The 20,272-nt window shown below is 36.9% G+C and overlaps 1 protein-coding gene across 2 annotated transcripts in view; it reads left to right on the forward strand.

The window, feature by feature from the left end:
• Positions 1 to 20,272, forward strand: part of KPNA5 (karyopherin subunit alpha 5) — a 60,773-nt gene that overhangs the window by 18,714 nt on the left and 21,787 nt on the right. For both annotated transcript variants that reach the window (XM_004044583.2, XM_019030160.3), the window contains 3 exons: positions 2,235 to 2,366; positions 5,289 to 5,377; positions 16,445 to 16,544. In XM_004044583.2, coding sequence (XP_004044631.1) covers positions 2,235 to 2,366; positions 5,289 to 5,377; positions 16,445 to 16,544 — 321 coding nt within the window. The remainder of the gene's footprint in view (positions 1 to 2,234; positions 2,367 to 5,288; positions 5,378 to 16,444; positions 16,545 to 20,272) is intronic.

Raw genomic sequence — 20,272 nt, forward strand, 5'->3', positions numbered from 1 at the left:
CTTTTTAATTCCAATTGAATGAAAGAAGAAATGATTGAATGTGAATAAATAAAATTATTGAGAGCTAGTTTGAGCAAAGCATCATGTAAGATATTGTAGTTCCAAAATTCAGATGTTGTCCTGTCTAGAGAAATTCCTCACTTTTTCCTGGGAAAGACAGACATAAAAAAGATCTGTGGTAACATCATATCCTTAGTGCTCTAACAGAGCTATAAACAAAGTACTCTGGGGACACAGAACATAGCAACTTACTATGTTTAGGGGAAGTTTAAGTTTAAGACTTCACAAAGGTAGTGTTGCAGGACTAGTCTTGAGGATGAAGGAGTGTTTGGCAGACTGAAAAGAGGAAAATTAATGCTAGGTTTAGAGGATAGCGTGTGTAGACAGCACAGTGTGGGAAGATTTGCTGGGCGTGGTGGCTCACACCTGTAATCCCAGCACTTTGGGAAGCTGAAGAGGGAGGACCTCTTGAACCCAGGAGTTTGAGACCAGCCTGGGAAAATAGTGAGACCTCATCTCTACAAAAAAAATAAAAATTAGCTGAGTGTGGTGGCATGCACCTGTAGTCTCATCTACTTGGGAGGCTGAAGTGAGAGTATAACTTGAGCCCAGACGTTTGAGGTTATAGTGAGCTGTGATCGCACCAGTGCACTCCAGCCTGGGCCCTGTCTCTAAATAAATAAACAAACAAACAAACAAACACACACACACTGAGAAGTTGAGCATTTATTAATCACTGTAATTAAAAACTAGAGAAATTCAACAGTATGGTCTTGGGACAGCTACATGTTGTGCCATGTTACCCAAGTGCGTGTGAAATATGTTAGTTAATATGATTGGTCCATCTAACAGGCCTTAAGTTGGGGGCCTACAAACAAGTTTTGTTGGCCTGCACATGTTTTAAAGCGTGAATTAGATATTAAATGTTAAAAAAATTGGGGGATTTCAAATAAATATCCAGGTTTTTGGCTCCTTTTAACAAATCAGAGGTGTTGGCACTGTTGTCAGATAGTTAAAAATGAAAGGAGGTTGAATAGGCATTCTGTCTCTATTTTCTTTTTTCAACTGGAAAGTTTACCTTTTTTTTAAAATTGTAGCCACACACTATAGGTTTTCACAGTTGTCACTTGCTTATCACTCGTTTTATGTTTAATTGGTTGCTGGCAGGCTTCTGACTTTACCAGTCTTCACTAAGGCTTTCTTCTAGGGATACTAGTGACAAGTTTATAGAGTAACCTTTCAGTTGTCCACTAGCTTATTTCATTATCTACAATTGGTTAGAACTATGGTCTCCATTATTTTTAAATATAAATTCCCTTTAAAATTTTTCTTAGTCCTACACGTAAAAGTAACTGTACTTTTTAGTATTTCAGTAATGCTTTTGGGTACATTTTTTGTTACTTATAATGACGTGTACGTTTACGTGAAAAGTTATTTATGTGAAATATTAAAAAAATTTTTTTCATGGTTAATTTTATATGTCAAATATGTGAAATATTTTTTAAACTATATTCACTGCTTAGTTTGCCTGTGGATTCGTAGGTTGCTTTCAGTAATTCACTAGTTCATTGTTTTGGAGCCATGGTTGAATTTTCTCAGTTGATTTTATTTTAAATCCATAATGTATATATATATTCAAATTTTAGTTGAGTTGATATGATAACTTCTCAGAGACTCTGCAGCTTAAAAAAAATACCAGAAGTCCCAGCACTGGCTCTGTTAATAATGAAAGCTTGATGTTGAACAAATACCTAATCTCTCAACTTCTAATTTTTTTGTTTCTTAAATAGTAGGTTGAGGTTACATGATCTGTAGAGAAATAAGTACCTCTTATGATTCTAAGTGTCCTAAATATACTGTTGTTATAAGTAGTGTCTCTTATTTATTTTTAAACTGCTTGCTTTAGAATGCTTGCCTCTGTAATAATAAACAGGAGTTTTATGCATTATAAATTCAAAGGTGTTTATATATTGTTGATTTTGTATATTTTCATTATATTTTTCTCAGTTCTTATTTTTCCATATTAAAGAATACTTTTCTGTAATCAGTGATCTTTGATGACAATTACTTTTTTTCTATGAATTTTTATCCTTAAATCTGACTTCACAATGAATCTTAATATAAGTCAGTCTTTCACACTTGTCCTGGCAGGTCTTTACTCCCTCTCTTTCCTTCTTTGCCTTTCTGACAATTCTTTGGTTCTTTCATTTATTTTACCTTTTTTTTCTTCTTAGTTTGAAGCTGCATGGGCATTAACAAATATAGCATCTGGAACTTTTCTGCATACCAAGGTAGTGATTGAAACTGGGGCTGTTCCGATTTTTATCAAACTTCTTAATTCTGAACATGAAGATGTTCAGGAACAGGTACGTCTCTAATTTGTATTGTTATATGTACCAGAATTCAGTTTTCTCTTGAAAGTACCATTTGTAATTACGATGTGTAATTCATTTTTGTTTCTAATTGCTGTATATTGCATTAAATTATAGTAGTGTTTTGGTGTTAAGTTAGAAGGGGGGAAGAATGAACAGTTCCAGACATAATCCTGGGTTCTCTATGAGTGTGATCACAGCTAGGATAGGAATTACTATTCCTGTTTATAAAAGTGCATACTGAGGCTGGGCATGGTGGCTCATGCCTGTATTCTCAGCACTTGGGAAAGCTGAGGCGAGCAGATCACTTGAGGCCAGGGGTTTGAGACCAGCCTGGCCAACATGGCAAAATCCCAGCTCTGCTAAAAATACAAAAATTAGCCAGGCATGGTGCCACAGCTCCTCAGGAAGCTAAGGCACAAGAATTCCTTGAGCCTGGGAGGCAGAGGTTGCAGAGAGCCGAGATCATGCCACTGCACTCCAGCCTGGGCGACAGAGCGAGATTTGTCTCAAAACAAAAGTGTATACTGAGACTCAAAAGTTAGTAACTTACCTAAAGTCACAACGAATGGCAGAGCCGGGTTTTAAAGCTGAACTGGTTTGACTTCTTGTTCTCTGCATATATGTAGATTATTTTGTTGTTTGTTTTAAGAATATCACATTACTTTGAATAGAACCATTTTTTAATAAACTTAATGAATAAAGTTTTGTTGTAAGAGGTAAAATTTAATTACATATAATTGTACCATCTAAATAAAATCAAGTCATTTAACATTTTTTTGCGTCATTTTTATGTACATAAATCTGTTGATCTGTCTCCCATTTTATTCATCATTTCATTTTATATATATATTTTTCAGTTAACACTAATATTGGGAGCCTTTTTTTATGGCAGTAATTATTCTTCCATGGAAATTTTACTGATTACTCAATATCTGCTCAGATATGTACCATAATTTGCCATCTGTTCCTCAATTGTTGTACATTTGGATTATTTCTAGCTTATTGGTGGTGTTAATAATATTGTGATGAATATCATTATATGTCATCACTCTTTATGTACCTTTTGATTATTTTACTAGGAAAAATGACTACCCTGTCAAAAGATAAATTTTTTTTTTGAGGTGAAGTCTTGCTCTTGTCCCCAACGCTGGAGTGCAATGGCGCGATCTCGGCTCACTGCAACCTCCACCTTCCAGGTTCAAGCGATTCTCCTGCCTCAGCCTTCCGAGTAGCTGGGATTACAGGCGCCTGCCACCACGCCCAGCTAGTTTTTGTATTTCTAGTAGAGATGGTGTTTCACCATGTTGGCCAGGCTGGTCTCGAACTCCTGACTTCAGGTGATCTGCCCGCCTAGGCCTCCCAAAGTGCTGGGATTACAGGTGTGAGCCACTGTGCCCGGCCAAAAGATAAATTTTTTAAAGCTCTTACTATGTATTTCAAAGTCAGACTCCAAGAATATTATACCAATTAAGATCTCCACCAACAGAATATTATATTCCACAAGGTAGAAAATGTCTTTAGTTTAAAGGTTTTTCTTAAAAACAAACAAAAAAATCTTAGGTCTAGAGTAGATGTTAAAAATACTAACTTATGTTTTAAACATTAAAATAAAACTTTCCCAATTGAAAAGTAACATGTCTACTTTTGTACTAACATGAAAAGTTTATGGTGAGAATAAAATAAAATGATAATTTGCATTTGCGTAATTTCTTACCTAATTGAAATTTAATAAATGAATATGTGTTCTGAGAAATACATTTTCATCATTGTGCAAATTCCATGGAGTCTATTTACACAAACCTGGATGGTTTATAGTATGGCCTTTTGCATCCAGTCTACAAACCTATACAGCATGTTACTGTACTAAATGCTGTAGGCAATTTTTTTTTTTTTTTTTTTGAGACAGAGTCTTGCTGTGTCACTCAGGCTGCAGTGCAGTGACATGATCTCAGCTCACTGCAACCACCACCTCCTGGGTTTCAAGCAGTTCTTATGCTTCAGCCTCCTGAGTAGCTGAGATTACAGGCACCTGCAATCACACCCAGCTAGTTTTTGTATTTTTAGTAGAGATGGGGTTTCACCACATTGGCCAGGCTGGTCGCAAACTCCTGACCTCAAGTGATCTGCCCACCTCACCTCCCAAAGTGCTGGAATTACAGGCATGAGCCACTGCACCCGACCTACTATAGACAGTTGTATATGCAGTGGTAAGTATTTGTGTATCTACACATGCAAAAGGTACAGTAAAGATAATGGTGTTATAATATTATGAGACTACCATCTTATGTGCAGTCTGTCATTGACTAAAATGTTATGCAGTGCATGATTATAATTGGAAAATTTGCTGAATAGATGTATTTTGTCTCTCCATGTAAATTCATAGTAAACTATGCTCTTTGTTGAACAGTATAGATATTTCACTAATATGCAAGGAAAATTTTTTTTGGAGACAGGGTTTCGCTCTGTTGCCCAAGGTGGAGCAAGGCTCATTGCAACCTCTGCCTCCTGGGCTCAAGTGATCCTGCCATCTTAGCCTCCTAAGTAGCTGAGATGACAGGTGCGTGCCACCACACCCAGCTAATTTTTGTCATTTTTCAGTAGAGACAGGGTTTTACCATGTTGCCCAGGCTGGTTTTGAACTCCTAGACTCAAGCGATCTGTCCACCTCAGCTTCCCAAAGTGCTGGGATTACATGCGTGAGCCACCTTGTTCAGCTGGAAAACTTTTTAAATGTCCTATCTTTCAATCTGAATAAAAGTATTAAATTGAATTTTAAAAGTTTTTCTTTTCTACTGTTTTTTTTTTTAACATATCGGAAACTGTTGCTTTGTTCATTGTGTACTAAAATCTCATTCCTAAAGGAAAGCCTCTAATTTAAAATATTGTCTTAAGATAATTTTTTTTTTTCCTAAGGCTGTTTGGGCACTTGGTAATATTGCTGGTGACAATGCAGAATGCAGAGATTTTGTTTTGAATTGTGAAATACTTCCACCTCTTTTAGAGTAAGTACTTTATCACAATTATGTATCAAAAACTATATACTCCACGATATTCTACATATATAATTAAGTTCTCCAGTCATACTTGTAAATTTGTCTTATGGTTATCAAGCCTGCAGTAGCTTGACAGTAGGTAGAACCAAGAGAAATTTTCAAATTGTTAACTCTGTCTTTTATGTTCACTTAAACCACACGTAACAGTGGTCATTGCTTACTTGATGCTTACTGATCTAAAATAATTATTCTGCAAAAACAAGGATATATAGTAGTTTATAATATGATAAAATTTACATATTGCTATAGTAGGGAATCCTTAATACTTCAACAGACAGTATATTTAGGATGTCAGTATGTTTTAAATTTTATTAAAAGAACCAAGATTTTAAGATAGAGATTTTTCTTTCAGGATTAGAGTTTTACTTCAAGTGATTTATCTAGTAGTTTCTTCTACTACTTTACGTATTTTTTTAAAAAAGAAATTACCCTATAATGTAAGGTCCTTTATAGAAATGACATAAAATTTTTTGAAATACAGGTTTATACATATTGTTTATGATTAAGAGGATCTTTATGTAGGATAAATGCTAATGGCAGGTAGTGAAGAAAAATACTAATCGAGGAGATGGTTAGAAGTAAATATTTTACTCTTCATTTCTGCATGGAGGTGCGTTTTCCATGCTCTCCAACTGAGGAATTGAATAGGAAGAATAAATTTCTAGACACTAGTTTTCAAAAAACATTTTACTCTAGCTTTCTGTGGACAGAAGTTATTTCTTGGCATGGTTTCACTTAACCAATATTAATTGAAGATCTGTGTACAAACCACTGAACTACTCACTATAATTTCATTTATTATGGGCTTAAAGTTAATGGTCCATAGTAATTGAGAATTTAGCTGAGCTATAAAAGGAAGTACTGATTTAGAGTTCAATATGAATCATTTTGAAGTCTGTACTATTAAAAACATCTCTTAAAGTTTCAATTTGAGACTTGTCTCACCTGATTTATGTGGTATATAAATTAACTGAGCACTTTTTGTTTTTGTTGTTCTGTCTCTATGTCATTTTATTATTTGTTAATATCTCAAGTAGGTAGTGGTTTATGAAGTAGTAAACATTTCTTAGGTCTAATCTCTTTAAATGTCCTAAGGAGTCTTTTAACCATGACTGAAGAAACCAAACTAAAAAATAAAACAAAGGAAGAATAACCAGTACCCAGCTATGTAGTAATAGTTATAAAAACAATTTCAGGCTGGGCGTGGTGGCTCACGCCTGTAATCCCAGCACTCTGGGAGGCTAAGGCGGGTGGATCCCCTGAGGTCAGGAGTTCGAGACCAGCCTGACCAACATGGAGAAACCCCATCTCTACTGAAAATACAAAATTAGCTGGGTGTGGTGGTGCATGCTTGTAATCCCAGCTACTCAAGAGGCTGAGGCAGCAGAATCGCTTGAACCCAGGAGGTGGAGGTTGTGGTGAGCTGAGATCATGCCATTGCACTCCAGCCTGGGCAACAAGAGCGAAACTCCATTTCAGATAATAATAATAATTTCCAAAAAGGGTATTAAAAAGTTGGAAAGTTTCTGAGTTTCATTATAAAACTTCATCTTAGAAAGTTTCATAGTATTTAAAAAAATAAGAAAGGTAATTAAAAGGAAGTTAAGTTAGATACTGTCTCTGGAGTTGGGCAAAAGGAAAAATTTTCAGCTTAAAAAATGACTATGCAGGCCGGGCGCAGTGGCTCACGCCTGTAATCCCAGCAGTTTGGGGAGGCTGAGTTGGGTGGATCATGAGGTCGGGAGATCAAGACCATCCTGGCTAACACGGTGAAACCCCATCTCTACTAAAAATACAAAAAATTAGCCGGGCGTGGTGGCAGGCACCTGTAGTCCCAGCTACTCAGGAGGCTGAGGCAGGAGGATGGCTTGTACCCAGGAGGTGGAGCTTGCAGTGAGCCAAGATTGCGCCACTGCGCTCCAACTTGGGTGACAGAGCGAGAGACTGTCTCAAAAAAAAAAAAAAATGATTATGCATTATTTGTTGTTCACATTGTAATTCACATTTAGTAATGCTTAAGCAAATGTAAAACTTATTAATGTATCATTTTATCTGTTTGAGTGATATTTTAATTTATTTTATTAGTATTCATTTGATTCTCAGTAAATGTAAATCTTTTACTACTATAAACTATCCTGATACAATTTTGCTGTATTTTAACTCAACTTTAATTTATAATGTAGCATATTTGTACTTTCTCATAATAACCCCATTAATACAAAAAAAGAACAATAGTATACAACAGGGGTTGGCCAGCTTTATCTCTCAGGTCAAATCTGGCTTGCTTCACGTTTTTGTAAATTAAGTTTTATCGGAACACAGTCACACCTATTCACTTACTTAATGTCTTTGGTTGCTTTCATGCTACATCAGCATAGGTGAGTAATAAAAACGAGAAGGAGGGCCTGCAAACCCTAAAATATTTACTGAAAAAATTGTCAACTCTTAGCATACAAAAGCAGTATAACTATTTTATTTCTAAATCTGTTGTATTTTGGGGAAATCTAACATCTATTTTTAGGAAAGCCTTTAGAACAGAAACTTTTTTTAGTGTAGTAGAATACATGTAACCAGTTTAACCATTTTAAAGTGTACAATTTAGTGGCAGTAAGTAGATTTGCAACATTGTACAACTATCACTACTATCTAGTTCCAGAATTTTTTTACCACCTTAAACAGAAACCCAGTACCCATTAAGCAGTCACATCCCGTTTTGCCATCACCTTGTGCCTTGGAAACTACAAATCTGTTTTCTCTCTCTATGGATTTGCTTATACTGTATATATCACATAAGTGGAATCATACAATATATTACCTTTGTGTCTGGCTTTTAGCTTACTGTTTTCAAGGTTCATCCATATTATAGTGAATGTATCAGTACTTCATTCTTTTTATGGCTGAATTATATTCCATTTTATGCATGTGCCACATTTTGTTCATTCATTAATAGATGGACACTTCGGTGTGTCCACCTTTTGACTACTGTAAATAGTGCTCCTATGAACATTCATGTACAAGGTTTTGTCTCAGTACTGGTTTTTAATTCTTGTGGGTATGCAAATACGTAGGAGTGGAATTTGCCAGGTAATATGGTAATTCTATCTTTAATTTTTTAGAGACTACCAAACTTTTTCACAGCAGCTGTACCATTTTACATTCTCCTAGCAATGTATGAGTGTTCTAATTTCTCTATATCATCACCAACACATATTATCTGTTATTCTGATTTAGATCATCTTAGTGGGTGTAAGTTGACTTTTTCATTTCTATAAAAAGGTCATTGTCATTTTGATAGGGGTTTCATTTACTCTGTAGATCACTTTGAGCAGTATTGCCATCTTAATAATATTAAGGCTCCCAATTCATGAACCTGGGAAATCTCTTAATTAATTAAGGTCTTTAATTTTAACAACATTTTGTAGATTTTAGTAAACAGGTCTTATACCTCTTTGGTTAAATGTATTCCAAAGTATTTTATTCTTTTTTATTCAAATGTAAATGAAATTGTTTTCTTAATTTCTTTTTTGACTTGTTCCTTGGTAGTGTATAGAAATACAACTGATTTTTGTGTGTTGATTATTTTTTTTTTATTTATTTTGAGACAGGGTCTTGCTCTGTCACCTAGGCTGGAGCGCAGTGGCGTAATCTTGGCTTACTGCAGTCTGTGCCTCCCAGGTTCAAGCGATTCTCGTGCCTCAGCCTCCCAAGTAGCTGGGATTACAGTCGTGTACAACCATACCTGGCTAATTTTTGTATTTTTAGTGGAGACGGAGTTTCACCATGTTGGCCAGGCTGGTCTTGAACTCCTGGCCTCAAATGATCCATCCCCCCCTTGACCTCCCAAAACTCTGGGATTACAAGTGTGAGCCACCACACCTGGCCTGTATGTTGATCTTGCATCCTGCAACTTTGTTGAATTTATTAACACTAATAGTTTTTTTGTAGATTGTTGTGGATTTCCATATATTAGATCATGTCATCTGTCAATAATGATAGTTTCATTGCTGAGCATAATGGCACATGCCTGTAGTCTCAGATACTTGGGAGGCTGAGTAGGGAGGGTCGTTTGAGGTCAGGAGCCTCCCGGGTTCAAGCGGTTCTCATGCCTCAACTCTCCCAAGTAGCTGGGAATACAGGCGTGCACCACCATGCCTGGCTGATTTTTGTATTTTTGGTAGAGATGGAGTTTCATCATGTTGGCCAGGCTGGTCTTGAAGTCGAATTTGAGGTCAAGATCATTTGAGGCTGTAGTGCACTATAATAATGCTTGTGAATAGTCACTGCACTCTAGCCTGTGCAACATAGTAAGACTCCATCTCTAAATTTTTTTTAAAAAAAGATAGTTTCATTTCTTGCTTTCCAAGTTGGCTGTGTGAATTCTTTTTGTTGCACAGTTGCTTTGGATAGAGCTTCCATTACAATGTTATTTAGAAGTGGCAAAAATGATTGTCTTTGTCTTCTTTCTTATCTCAGAGTAAAAACTCTTTCACCATTCAGTTTGATGTTAGCTGTGGTTTTCGATAAATGCCCTTTATCCTGTTGAGGTAGTTTCCTTCTATTTCTTTTTTTTTTTCTCGAGACGGAGTCATGCTCTGTCGCCAGGCTTGAGTACAGTGGCCTGATCTTGGCTCACTGCAACCTCTGCCTCCTGGGTTCAATTCTCCTGCCTCAGCCTCCCAGGTAGCTGGGACTACAAGAGTGCACCACCACGCCCAGCTAATTTTTGTATTTTTAGTAGAGACAGGGTTTCACCATGTTGGCCAGGATGGTCTCGATCTCCTGACCTCGTATCCACCCGCCTCGACCTCCCAAGGTGCTGGGATTACAGGCATGAGTCACTGTGCCTGACCTGTTTAGTGTTTTTATCATAAAAGGATGTTGAGCTCTTTTAAATACTTTTTGCATCCAATGAGATAACTTGTTTTTTTTTAATTCATTATATTAATATGGTTTATTATTTTGATTGATATTTGTATCTTGAACCTTCCTTGCATTGCTTGGTTAAATGCCATGTGGTCATAGTATAAGCTGCTAGATTCAGTTTCCTAGAATTTTGTTGAGGATTTTTTTATGTATATTCCGAAGAAATATTTTTTCTTTTGTAACTTTTGTTTTGATGTCTTTGTCTTTGGTATCAGGGTAATGCTATCCTCATAGAATTGATGAGGAAGTGTTATCTTATTTTTTTAAAAAAAATTTTGCGGCTACATAGTAGATATGTTTATTTATGGGGTACATGCGGTGTTTTGATACAGGCATTCAATGTGAAATAAGCACATAATGGAGTATCTATGCCTTCAAGCTTTTATCCTTTGAGTTACAAATAATCCAGTTACATTCTTTCCATTATTTTAAGTGTTCTCTGATTTTTTGAAAGGGTTTGAGAATTATTCATTAATGTTTGGTAGAATTCATCAGTGAAGCCATCTGGTGCTGGACTTTTCCTTTTTGGGAAGTGTTTGATTAGAATTCTATATCTTGTTATAGTTCTATTTAGATTTTCTATTCTTAAGTCAGTTTGGTAGTTTCTGTGTTTCTGAGTGGTTTTTCATTTCTTCTAGCTTATCTTTCTTGGCTTTTGATGATAATATTCTCATATAATTTTTTTTTGTTGAAGTGCTGATAGTAATGTCTCTACTTTCATTCTTAATTGTAGTAATATTATATATATATATATATATATTTTTTTTTTTTTTTGAGTTGGAGTCTTGCTCTGTTGCACAGGCTGGAGTGCAATGGCATGATCTCGACTCACTGCACACTCCGCCTCCCGGGTTCAAGCGATTCTTCCACCTCAGCCTCCCAAGTAGCTGGGATTACAGGTGCATGCCACCATGCCTGGCTAATTTTTGCATTTTTGTAGAGACATGGTTTCACCATGTTGGCCAGGCTGGTCTTGAACTCCTGACCTCAGGTGATCTGCTTGCCTCAGCCTCCTGAAGCGCTGGGATTACAGGTGTGAGCCACCACGCCCAGCCAAATTGTAGTAATATGAATCTTTTTCGTTTTGTCCATCTAGATAAAGGCTTGTTTTTGTTGATTTTTTTTTTTTTTTTTTTTGGTCAAAGAACTACCTTTTTGTTTAGTTGATTTTCTGTAGTGTTTTTCTATTCTGTATTTTATCTCTGGTCTTAACTTTATTTTCTTCCTCCTGCTAGCTATGAGTTTTGTTTACTCTAATTTTTCTAATTTCTGAAGGTGGAAGGTTATCTTTTTTCATATGGGGTGTTAACAACTATAAATTTTTTTCTGACTATTAATTTCACTACATCCCTTAAGTTTTGGTGTGTTTTCATTATTTATCTCAAAGTATTTTCTGCATATGTGTGTGTGTGTGTGTGTGTGTGTGTGTTTTAACTCACTAGTTATTTAAGAGTATGTTACTCTACTCATAGTTCTGAATTTTCTAGTTTTCTCTCTGTATTTTTAGTTTCATTCCATTGTTGTCAGAGAAGATACTTTTTATGATTTCACTTTTCAAAAATTTATCAGAGCTCAGGTGATCTGCCTGCCTTGGTCTCCCAAAGCCTCCTGAGTAGCTGGGATTACCGGCATGCACCACCAAGCCCAGCTAATTTTTGTATTTTTAGTAGAAATGAGGTTTCGCCACGTTGGCCCGGCTGGTCTCAAATCCCTGCCTCATGTGATCCACCTGCCTTGGTCTCCCGAAGTGTTGGGATTACAGGCGTGAGCCACTGCACTCGGCCTAGACCATGTAAGTTTTTAAGTGATACTTCTTTTTTTTTTTGAGACAGAATCTTGCTCTGTTGCCCAGGCTGGAGTGCAGTAGTGCAGCCTCGGCTCATTGAACCTCCGCCCCCAGGTTTAAGTGATTCTCCTGCCTCAGCCTCCTGAATAGCAGGGACCACAGACACATGCCACCATGCCCAGCTAATTTTTGTATCTTTAGTAGAGATGGGTCTCACCATGTTGGTCACACTGGTCTCGAACTTTTGGCCTCAGGCGATTTACCCACCTTGGCCTCCCAAAATGCGGGGATTACAAGCATGAGCCACCACATCTGACCCATGTGTTACTTCTTCCTGATAGATTGACTTTTTATCAATATATGATGTTCTTCTTTGTCTCTGAAAACAATTTTTGACTTACAGTCTAGTTTGTCTCATTCATGTAACTATTCGGATCTCTGTTATTATTTGCATGGAAAATCGCTTTTCGGCCTTTTGGCTAAGATCAAGTGTATTATTTGCATGGAAAATCTTTTTCTATTTCACTTTCAGCCTATTTATGTCTTTGATTCTAAAATGAGTCATTTGTAGACAGCATCGTAGACTTATGGGTTTTGTTTTGTTTTGTTTAATGTATTCTGCCAGTTACTACTTTTAATTTGAGAGTTTAATTCATTTACATTTAATATAACTACTGATAAATGGGGACTTACTTTTGCCATTTTATTATTACTTAAGCTTTTGTGGAGACAGAGTCTCGTTATGTTGCCTAGGCTGGTCTTAAACTCCTGGCCTCAAGCGATCCTCCTGCATTGGCCTCCCAAGGCACTGGGATTATAGGTGTGAGCCATAGCACCTGACCATTGTTATTTGTTTTCCAAATGTCACTTTTTTTTTAATAATTTATAGTATTGATTCCTTTCTTGTTTCCTTTCCTATTTTTTTAAAAAGTTTTTTTTTTAATGTACCCTAAGGAGTATAATTAACACTTTAAACTTGTAACCACCTTGATTGAATTACTCGCAGTTTACCTTCAAAATTACACAAAAACACTACTCCTATACATTTCTGTCTCACCTTCTTAAGTTGTTATTGCCACAGATTGCATTATTATACATTGTGTGCCCATTACCCTAGATTTATAATGATTTTTTTTTTGCATTTTACTTTTAAGTCATGTAGGGAAAAAAAGAGGAATTACAAACCAAAAAATCCATGATACTAGCTCTTAGAGTTACCTATGTAGCTATCTTTAGCAGTATTCTTTATTTCTTTGTATGGTTTTGAGGTATTGTTTATGGCCCTTTCATTTCAGCATAAAGGATTCCGTTTAGCTATTCTTGTAAAGCCAATCTGCTAGTGATGCCTTTCCTCAGCTTTTGCTCATGTGGGAATCTCATTTTCTCCTTCTGTTTGGAAGGATTGTTTTGCTGGATATTGAAGTCTTGGTTGAGAGTTTCTTTCAGCACTTTAAATATGTCATCCCATTGCCTCTGTCCTTCATGATTTTTGATGAGAAATCGGCTATTGATCTTTATGAGGAATCTTTGTACACTACGGGTCACTTCTCTCTTTTTGCTTTCAAGATTCTGTCTTTGTCTTTTGATTACTTATGTCTTGGTATGTGTCTTTTTTAGTTTATCCTTAGAGTTTATTTAGCTTCTTGGATGTGTAGATTCATTTCTTTTATAAAGTTTGAAAAGTTTTGAGTAATTATTTCTTCAGATATTCTTTTTGCACCTTTTCTTCTTGGATTTCCATTATGCATATGTTGGTATGCTTGATGCTATTTTACAGCTTTCTTAGACTGTGTTCATTTCTTGTCATTCTTTTTCTTTCTGCTTCTCAGTTTGAATAATTTCAATTAACCTGTCTTAGGGTTGTGGATTCTTTCTTCTCCCTGCTCAATCTGCTGTCAAACCCCTATAGTGAAATTTTAATTTCAGTTTTATACTTACAGCTTCATAATTCCTATTTAGTTCCTTTTTATAATGTCTGTTTCCATAGTGATGATTCTCTATTTGTTGAGACATTGTTTTTCTAGTTTTCTTTAGTTTTTTTGTGCATAGGTCCTTTAGCTCTTTTGAACATATTAGACAATGAATTTTAAATCTTTGCATAGTAAATCCAATGTCTGTGATTTCTCAGGGAAAATTTCTTTTAATTTATATATTTCACTGTTAATGGACCACACTTTTAAAATTTCTTTGCATGCCTCATAATTTCTTGTTGAAAAACTGGACTGATTATCGTAACTATGGTAACTATGGAAATCAGATTCTCCTTTCCTTCCAGGTTTTCATGTTGCTGCTTGTTGTAGTTATTTATTTGGGGACTTTTAAAATTAATTTTATAAAGCCTGTATTCCTTGTCATGCGTGGTCTCTGAAATCTCTTTTCCCTTAACTCAGTGGGTAGCTAGTGGTTTGACAGCAGAGAGTGCTTTAAATATCTGGAGCCAAAAATAAACAAAAGAAAAGTCTTCAGGTTTTTACAGATTGGCCCTGCATTGAGCCACCTCTTCAATTCTTAGTCAGGCTGATTACAGCTATGACTTAGCACTACTTTACTCCCTGCTCGTGCTAAGCCTAAAGGAAAACTAGAAGTAAAAGCGTAGGTCTCTTCATGTTTTTTCTGATTGTGGACTCTGCCCTGGACATGTGCATGGGCCTTCAGATTGTCTGATATATGTGGGAGCTTTTCACATCCCTCATAGCCCAAGGATCTTACTCCCCACCTTTCCAGCCAGGTTTTCAACATGTGTCTTGTTTGCCTCAACTGTATCTTTTGCTCAGGTTTCAACATCTCATTCATTTGCCTTTTAATGTTTTTGAGGACCATTCCTTATTTACAAAGCTACTTTTCCACCCTGAGAGAATTCCCAGTTATGCAAAACAAAGGCAAGCCCTTTGCATCAGTTTTTCAGGGAGCCTCCAAACAGGTCAAAACAGACAAACACAATTTCTTGGAAACAAGTTCTGCTCTACTCCTTCCAGAACCAGGAAGCCACAGTGAGAACTCAGGCTGCTGTCTTAAAGGTTGCTGCCAGGCTGGGGAGGGGGTTGCGTAAGAGTAGGTTAAAATGCCAGAAAGCTTTCCTACCACATTTCAGCCCTTTCCTGGTTAAATGTTATCTTAGTTGCCATAAACTTTTGACTATCTTCAGAGTTCTAATAAACTTGATTCTGACAGTGTTTGCAAGTTTCTTGGTGTTCCTGGGAGGGACAAGCACCTGGAGTTCCATTCTGCACCATTTTTGCATATGTCACTCTAAAACAGGGATTTTTTTTAACATAGGTTCTTTGTACTTCTAGCAAGTTTGTGGAGGTCCTTAGGAGGTTAACAAACTCCTGAAATTGCATGCCAAATTTTGATATATGTGCTTTTTTTCTAAGGTAAGGATCCATTATGGTCTCAAGGGGGTCCACAACTCTAAAAGTTTCAATTACTACTATTTTAGGGGCTCTCCTATTTAAATAACTAAAACATAAAGTTATGCTTTGGAAAAAAAAACCTATAAGTAGTAACTCCTTAGGAGCTGAGAAGAAAAATTCTCATTTTAGATACTCAGTAGATACCAAGGTTCATTGCAAACCAGGTAAAAAAATACTAAGACATACTCCGTTAAAAACACAACAAAAGAACTTCTCTTGTCAATAGGTAATCTTTATATAATTTAAAACTGTATTCCTTGCTTTCTGAATTCATATAATATATTATTTTCATGATTAAAGAAATTAATCTGGCCGGGAGTGGTGGTTCACGCCTGTAATCCTAGCACTTTGGGAGCCTGAGGCAGGTGGATCACGAGGTCGGGAGTTCAAGACCAGCCTGGCCAAGATGGTGAAACCTTATCTCTACTAAAAATACAAAAATTATCCGGGCGTGGTGGCAGGCGCCTGTAATCCCAGCTACTTGGGATGCTGCGGCAGGAGAATCGCTTGAACCCAGGGGGCAGAGGTTGCAGTGAGCCAAGATCGTGCGACTGCACTCCAGCATGGGTGACAGAGTGAGACTCTGACTCAAAAAAAAAAAGAAAAAGAAAAATTAATCTAGTATTCTTTTTAATATATATAGAAATAAGTAAATTTCCCACGGCATCCTCTTAAGAATTCTTTTAAGAATTCAGATTGTAGATTCACTTTAGAAAATAGAACTGTAATATGCTTATTTTGCTTGTGAAAACATAATGAATTTTAGATTCTTTTTTCCTGTTTTGCTAGTTTGAATATCTTATAAAATATATTGGAGAGAAATTTTGTGTTATGATAGCTAAAGAGGAAAAATGAATGTAAGGTGATAATTCTTTTTTTTCTTTTTCTTGGCAGGTTATTAACAAATTCAAACAGACTCACAACAACAAGAAATGCTGTGTGGGCCCTCTCAAATTTATGTAGAGGCAAAAACCCTCCTCCAAACTTTAGTAAGGTATGAGTAAAATACACAAATTAAAATATTTGTTTCCATAAACCTAAGTTTCTATATAATAGCTTTTTGATGTTTAAGGAACTCCACTTTTTGTTTAGTAATTATTTTCTTTATTGACCAATGTTTGCACATATACAGTATTCAAAAGCTTTACAATATAAAGGAAGTGTCCCTTGTACTTTTCTTCACACACCTTAAATTCCTATGCCCAGAGGCAGTCACTGCAACCACATGTATCAAGGAATTGATTTCAGAAATCTTCTAGTCTAGCTCTCTCATTTATAGGAAACTAAGTCCACCAAAAGATGAAATAATTCCTTTACGTTCACCATTTGTACTTTTTCATTGTAACTTTTATCTCTTAGGATATCTGTTTCGCTATCTACTGATATTTTGCCTCTAGAAATACAGATGATTAATTAATTCCCAGTTTAGTTTTATTGTTTAAGATGCTGTTAGGAAGGTAGAAAGGGGGTAAATTTTTAGAATACCATTCTACTTCTTTTGAATTTAGTATCTAAAATGGCACAATGACTCTAGCACTAAGAGAAGTTTAAACTTTGGTAAAGATCTAGTGATAAAGTTTCTGGGGATAAAAGATAATACATTTCTAATTCACAAAGGTAATGCATGAACTAGTATGCCTTCTCATTTTTACTTTTCATTTCATTTCATAAGATATTCAAAAGACACAAACTCAAGAGTTGAGATTTAATAAAAGTAGTAATTTTTACTGCCTATTCACGTTAACTCTTAAATAAAACTGGCTCTTCCCCACCCACTGCCCTTTTAACCGAGGTGAAGAATACAAAGATATGTAGTACATTTTGATACTACTGCCGTGATTTGTGCTAACATGCCAACAGTTTTACCTGCCAGTGTTTTTGTACCTTTAGTGCAAATATCAACAAAATGAGAAAGACGAATGATGTCTTAGTATTATTATGAAAATAGTTTTGACATCACATATACCCCCAAAAGGGTTTTAGGAATCCCCCAGGGGTCCATGGATCACACTTTGACAACCACTGTCTTACAACAGTCTCCTTGTAGGTAGCTACTTGACTGATTCCCTCATCTTTGTTTGCTTAGAAGTCACATTTTTTAATGAGCTCTACTGTTATCACTGTTTTTAATAATGTAATCTGTCACTGTGGTACCGGTGGAAGGTATCCAAGTTACTGGTGGCAAATCCATATGGGTCTGCAGCAACCTCATTTCTTGCATCCTCAGAAGAAAGAATTCAACTGAGAGCATTAGGTAGAAAAAGAGACCAAGGCAAGTTTCAGAGCAGGAGTGGAAGTTTATTTAAAAGGCTTTAGAACAGGAAAGAAAGGAAAGTACGCTTGGAAGGGACCCAAGCAGGCACTGAGGTGAAGTGCCGTGTTTAAATTAACCTTGATCCTAGGACTTTATAGACTGGCCCCTTTCCCATGATTCTTCCCTTAAGGGTGTGCTGCCTCCATGCCCAGTGCCCTCCTTACACTTGGGAGGTGAGCATGAGCAGTGTGTTTAGGAAGTTGTATACATGCCCATCTGAGGCTTTCTTCCCTTTTCCAATAGTGTGCCCCTCCCACCGCCGGAAAGTTATACTCCGTCATTTTGTCTCTTAATGGACATGCCTGAGAAGTTGCATCTCCCTGGTGCCTGCATTCAGTTAACACTTTAGTGCAACAGGTGAGGATCATCAGGAAATGGCCACTTCCTGGCACCAGCTGCCAATTTATCACTTTTAAAGATGCAATGTGATAATTGCCAAACCATCACCTGACATTCCTAGTGGGTGGGGGAGCAGCCCTCTCATGCCCTGCTTAAGCGTGTCTACCTACTGTAACAACTGCCCTCACCCCATGAGTATACCTGACCTTCTTCATTTTTACTCTGTTTCTTTCAAATCACCTTTTAACATAATATATGTGTTTTTCTATGTCTTTTAATTTTTTTTTCTTGTTTTTTTTTTTTTGAGATGGAGTCTCGCTCTGTCACCCAGGCTGGAGTGCAGTGGCACGATCTCAGCTCACTGCAACCTCCGCCTCCCGGGTTCAAGCTATTCTCCTGCCTCAGCCTCTCGAGTAGCTGGGATTACAGGCGCACGCTACCTCGCCCAGCTAATTTTTGTATTTTTAGTAGAGACAGGGTTTCACCATGTTGGTCAGGCTGGTCTCGAACTCCTGACCTCAGGCAAGCTACCTGCCTTGGCCTCCCAAAGTGCTGGCATTACAGGTGTGAGCCACCACTCCTGGCCCTTAGTTATGTATTTTAATTTTTAAAAATCTTCCACTAAAATGTGAACTCCTGAGGGAAACTTTGTCTGTTGTTTACTTATGTGTTACAAACTTATGAAATAATATCACATTTTGGGGCTTAAGACTTGTTTAAGTACATTTTCTGTAATTTTATATGAGAGATTTGTTTTTTAATCATTCACTTTTTTTGAAATTTTCTTTTTTTTTTCTTCTTTTTTTGAGATGGAGTTTCACTCTGTTGTCCAAGCTGGAGTGCAGTGGTGCGATCTCAGCTCACTGCAACCTCTGCCTCCCGGGTTCAAGCAATTCTCCTGCCTCAGCCCCCCAAGTAGCTGGGATTACAGACACCTGCCACCATGCCTGGCTAATTTTTATATTTTATTAGAGACGGAGTTTCACCATGTTGGCCAGGCTGGTCTTGAGCTCCCGACCTCAGGTGATCTGTCCATCTCAGCCTCCCAAAGTGCTGGGATTACAGGCATGAGCCACCACACCAAGCCGGAAATTTTCATTTCTACAATCCTATTTTATCTTTTCAATAATTAGTTGTCTTGCTCTCTGGTTGCTCATCTTTATGTAGAATTCTGTTCTTTTATGGACCCAGCAAATTGTCATATCTAAGGATTTATAGTGTTATTTGTTTGTTTGTTTGTTTTTTGGCGTCTTTGTTTCTTTGTGCTTTTTTAATTTTGTTTGTGGTTTGTCTTAATCACTTTAATGTTGGAGGCTGTCTTCATTTATCTGGTGATCTTTGAACAAATTTTGGAAGAAACTAAAAACTGATTGGAAGATGAGTGTATAAATGGACTTCATTGTAGGATAATTGGGCAGCAAAACCCTATTTTCTTTGAGGAACACTAAATTTCAGTCTCTTTTGTGAGACCGTTCAGTTTTTTCAGAGACAGATTTTGCATTCTTTTGCTGGAAGATGGGTAGATTGGGTTGAGGTATAGAGTAGGTAACATACCTGGCTACTACATATCCTGCAGCTGGGCACTGTGTCTCATGCTGTAATCCTAGCACTTTGGGAGGCTGAGGTGAGAGGATGGTTTGAGCCCAGGGGTTCGAGGCCAGCCTGGGCAACATTGTAAGAGCCTGTCTCTACAAAAAAATTAGCTGAGTGTGGTAGCACATGCCTGTACTCCTAGCTACTCAGGAGGCTGAGATGGGGAGGATTGCTTGATCCTGGGAGGTTGAGACAGCAGTGAGCTGTGATCATGCCACTGCACCTCGAGCTTGGGCAACAGAGCAAGACCCTGTCTCAAAAATAAAAAATACAAATAATAAACATCTGGGAACTGAGTATTGGAAGAGAGCTAGAGGTTTTCACTAGTCAGTATGCAGACTTACACTTATCTCCTACTTTCTAGTCTAGTGTTTTATTTCAGCCTCCACTGTGCTTTATATCCCAAAGTTCTGTTTCTGTGATTCACATTTTGTTGTCCAGTTTCTCCTTCAAATAAACTTCCAGTCTTTGGTAGC

Source organism: Gorilla gorilla, chromosome 5 (genome assembly GCF_029281585.2).
Source record: "Gorilla gorilla gorilla isolate KB3781 chromosome 5, NHGRI_mGorGor1-v2.1_pri, whole genome shotgun sequence".
In the NCBI taxonomy this organism is placed as follows: domain Eukaryota; kingdom Metazoa; phylum Chordata; class Mammalia; order Primates; family Hominidae; genus Gorilla; species Gorilla gorilla.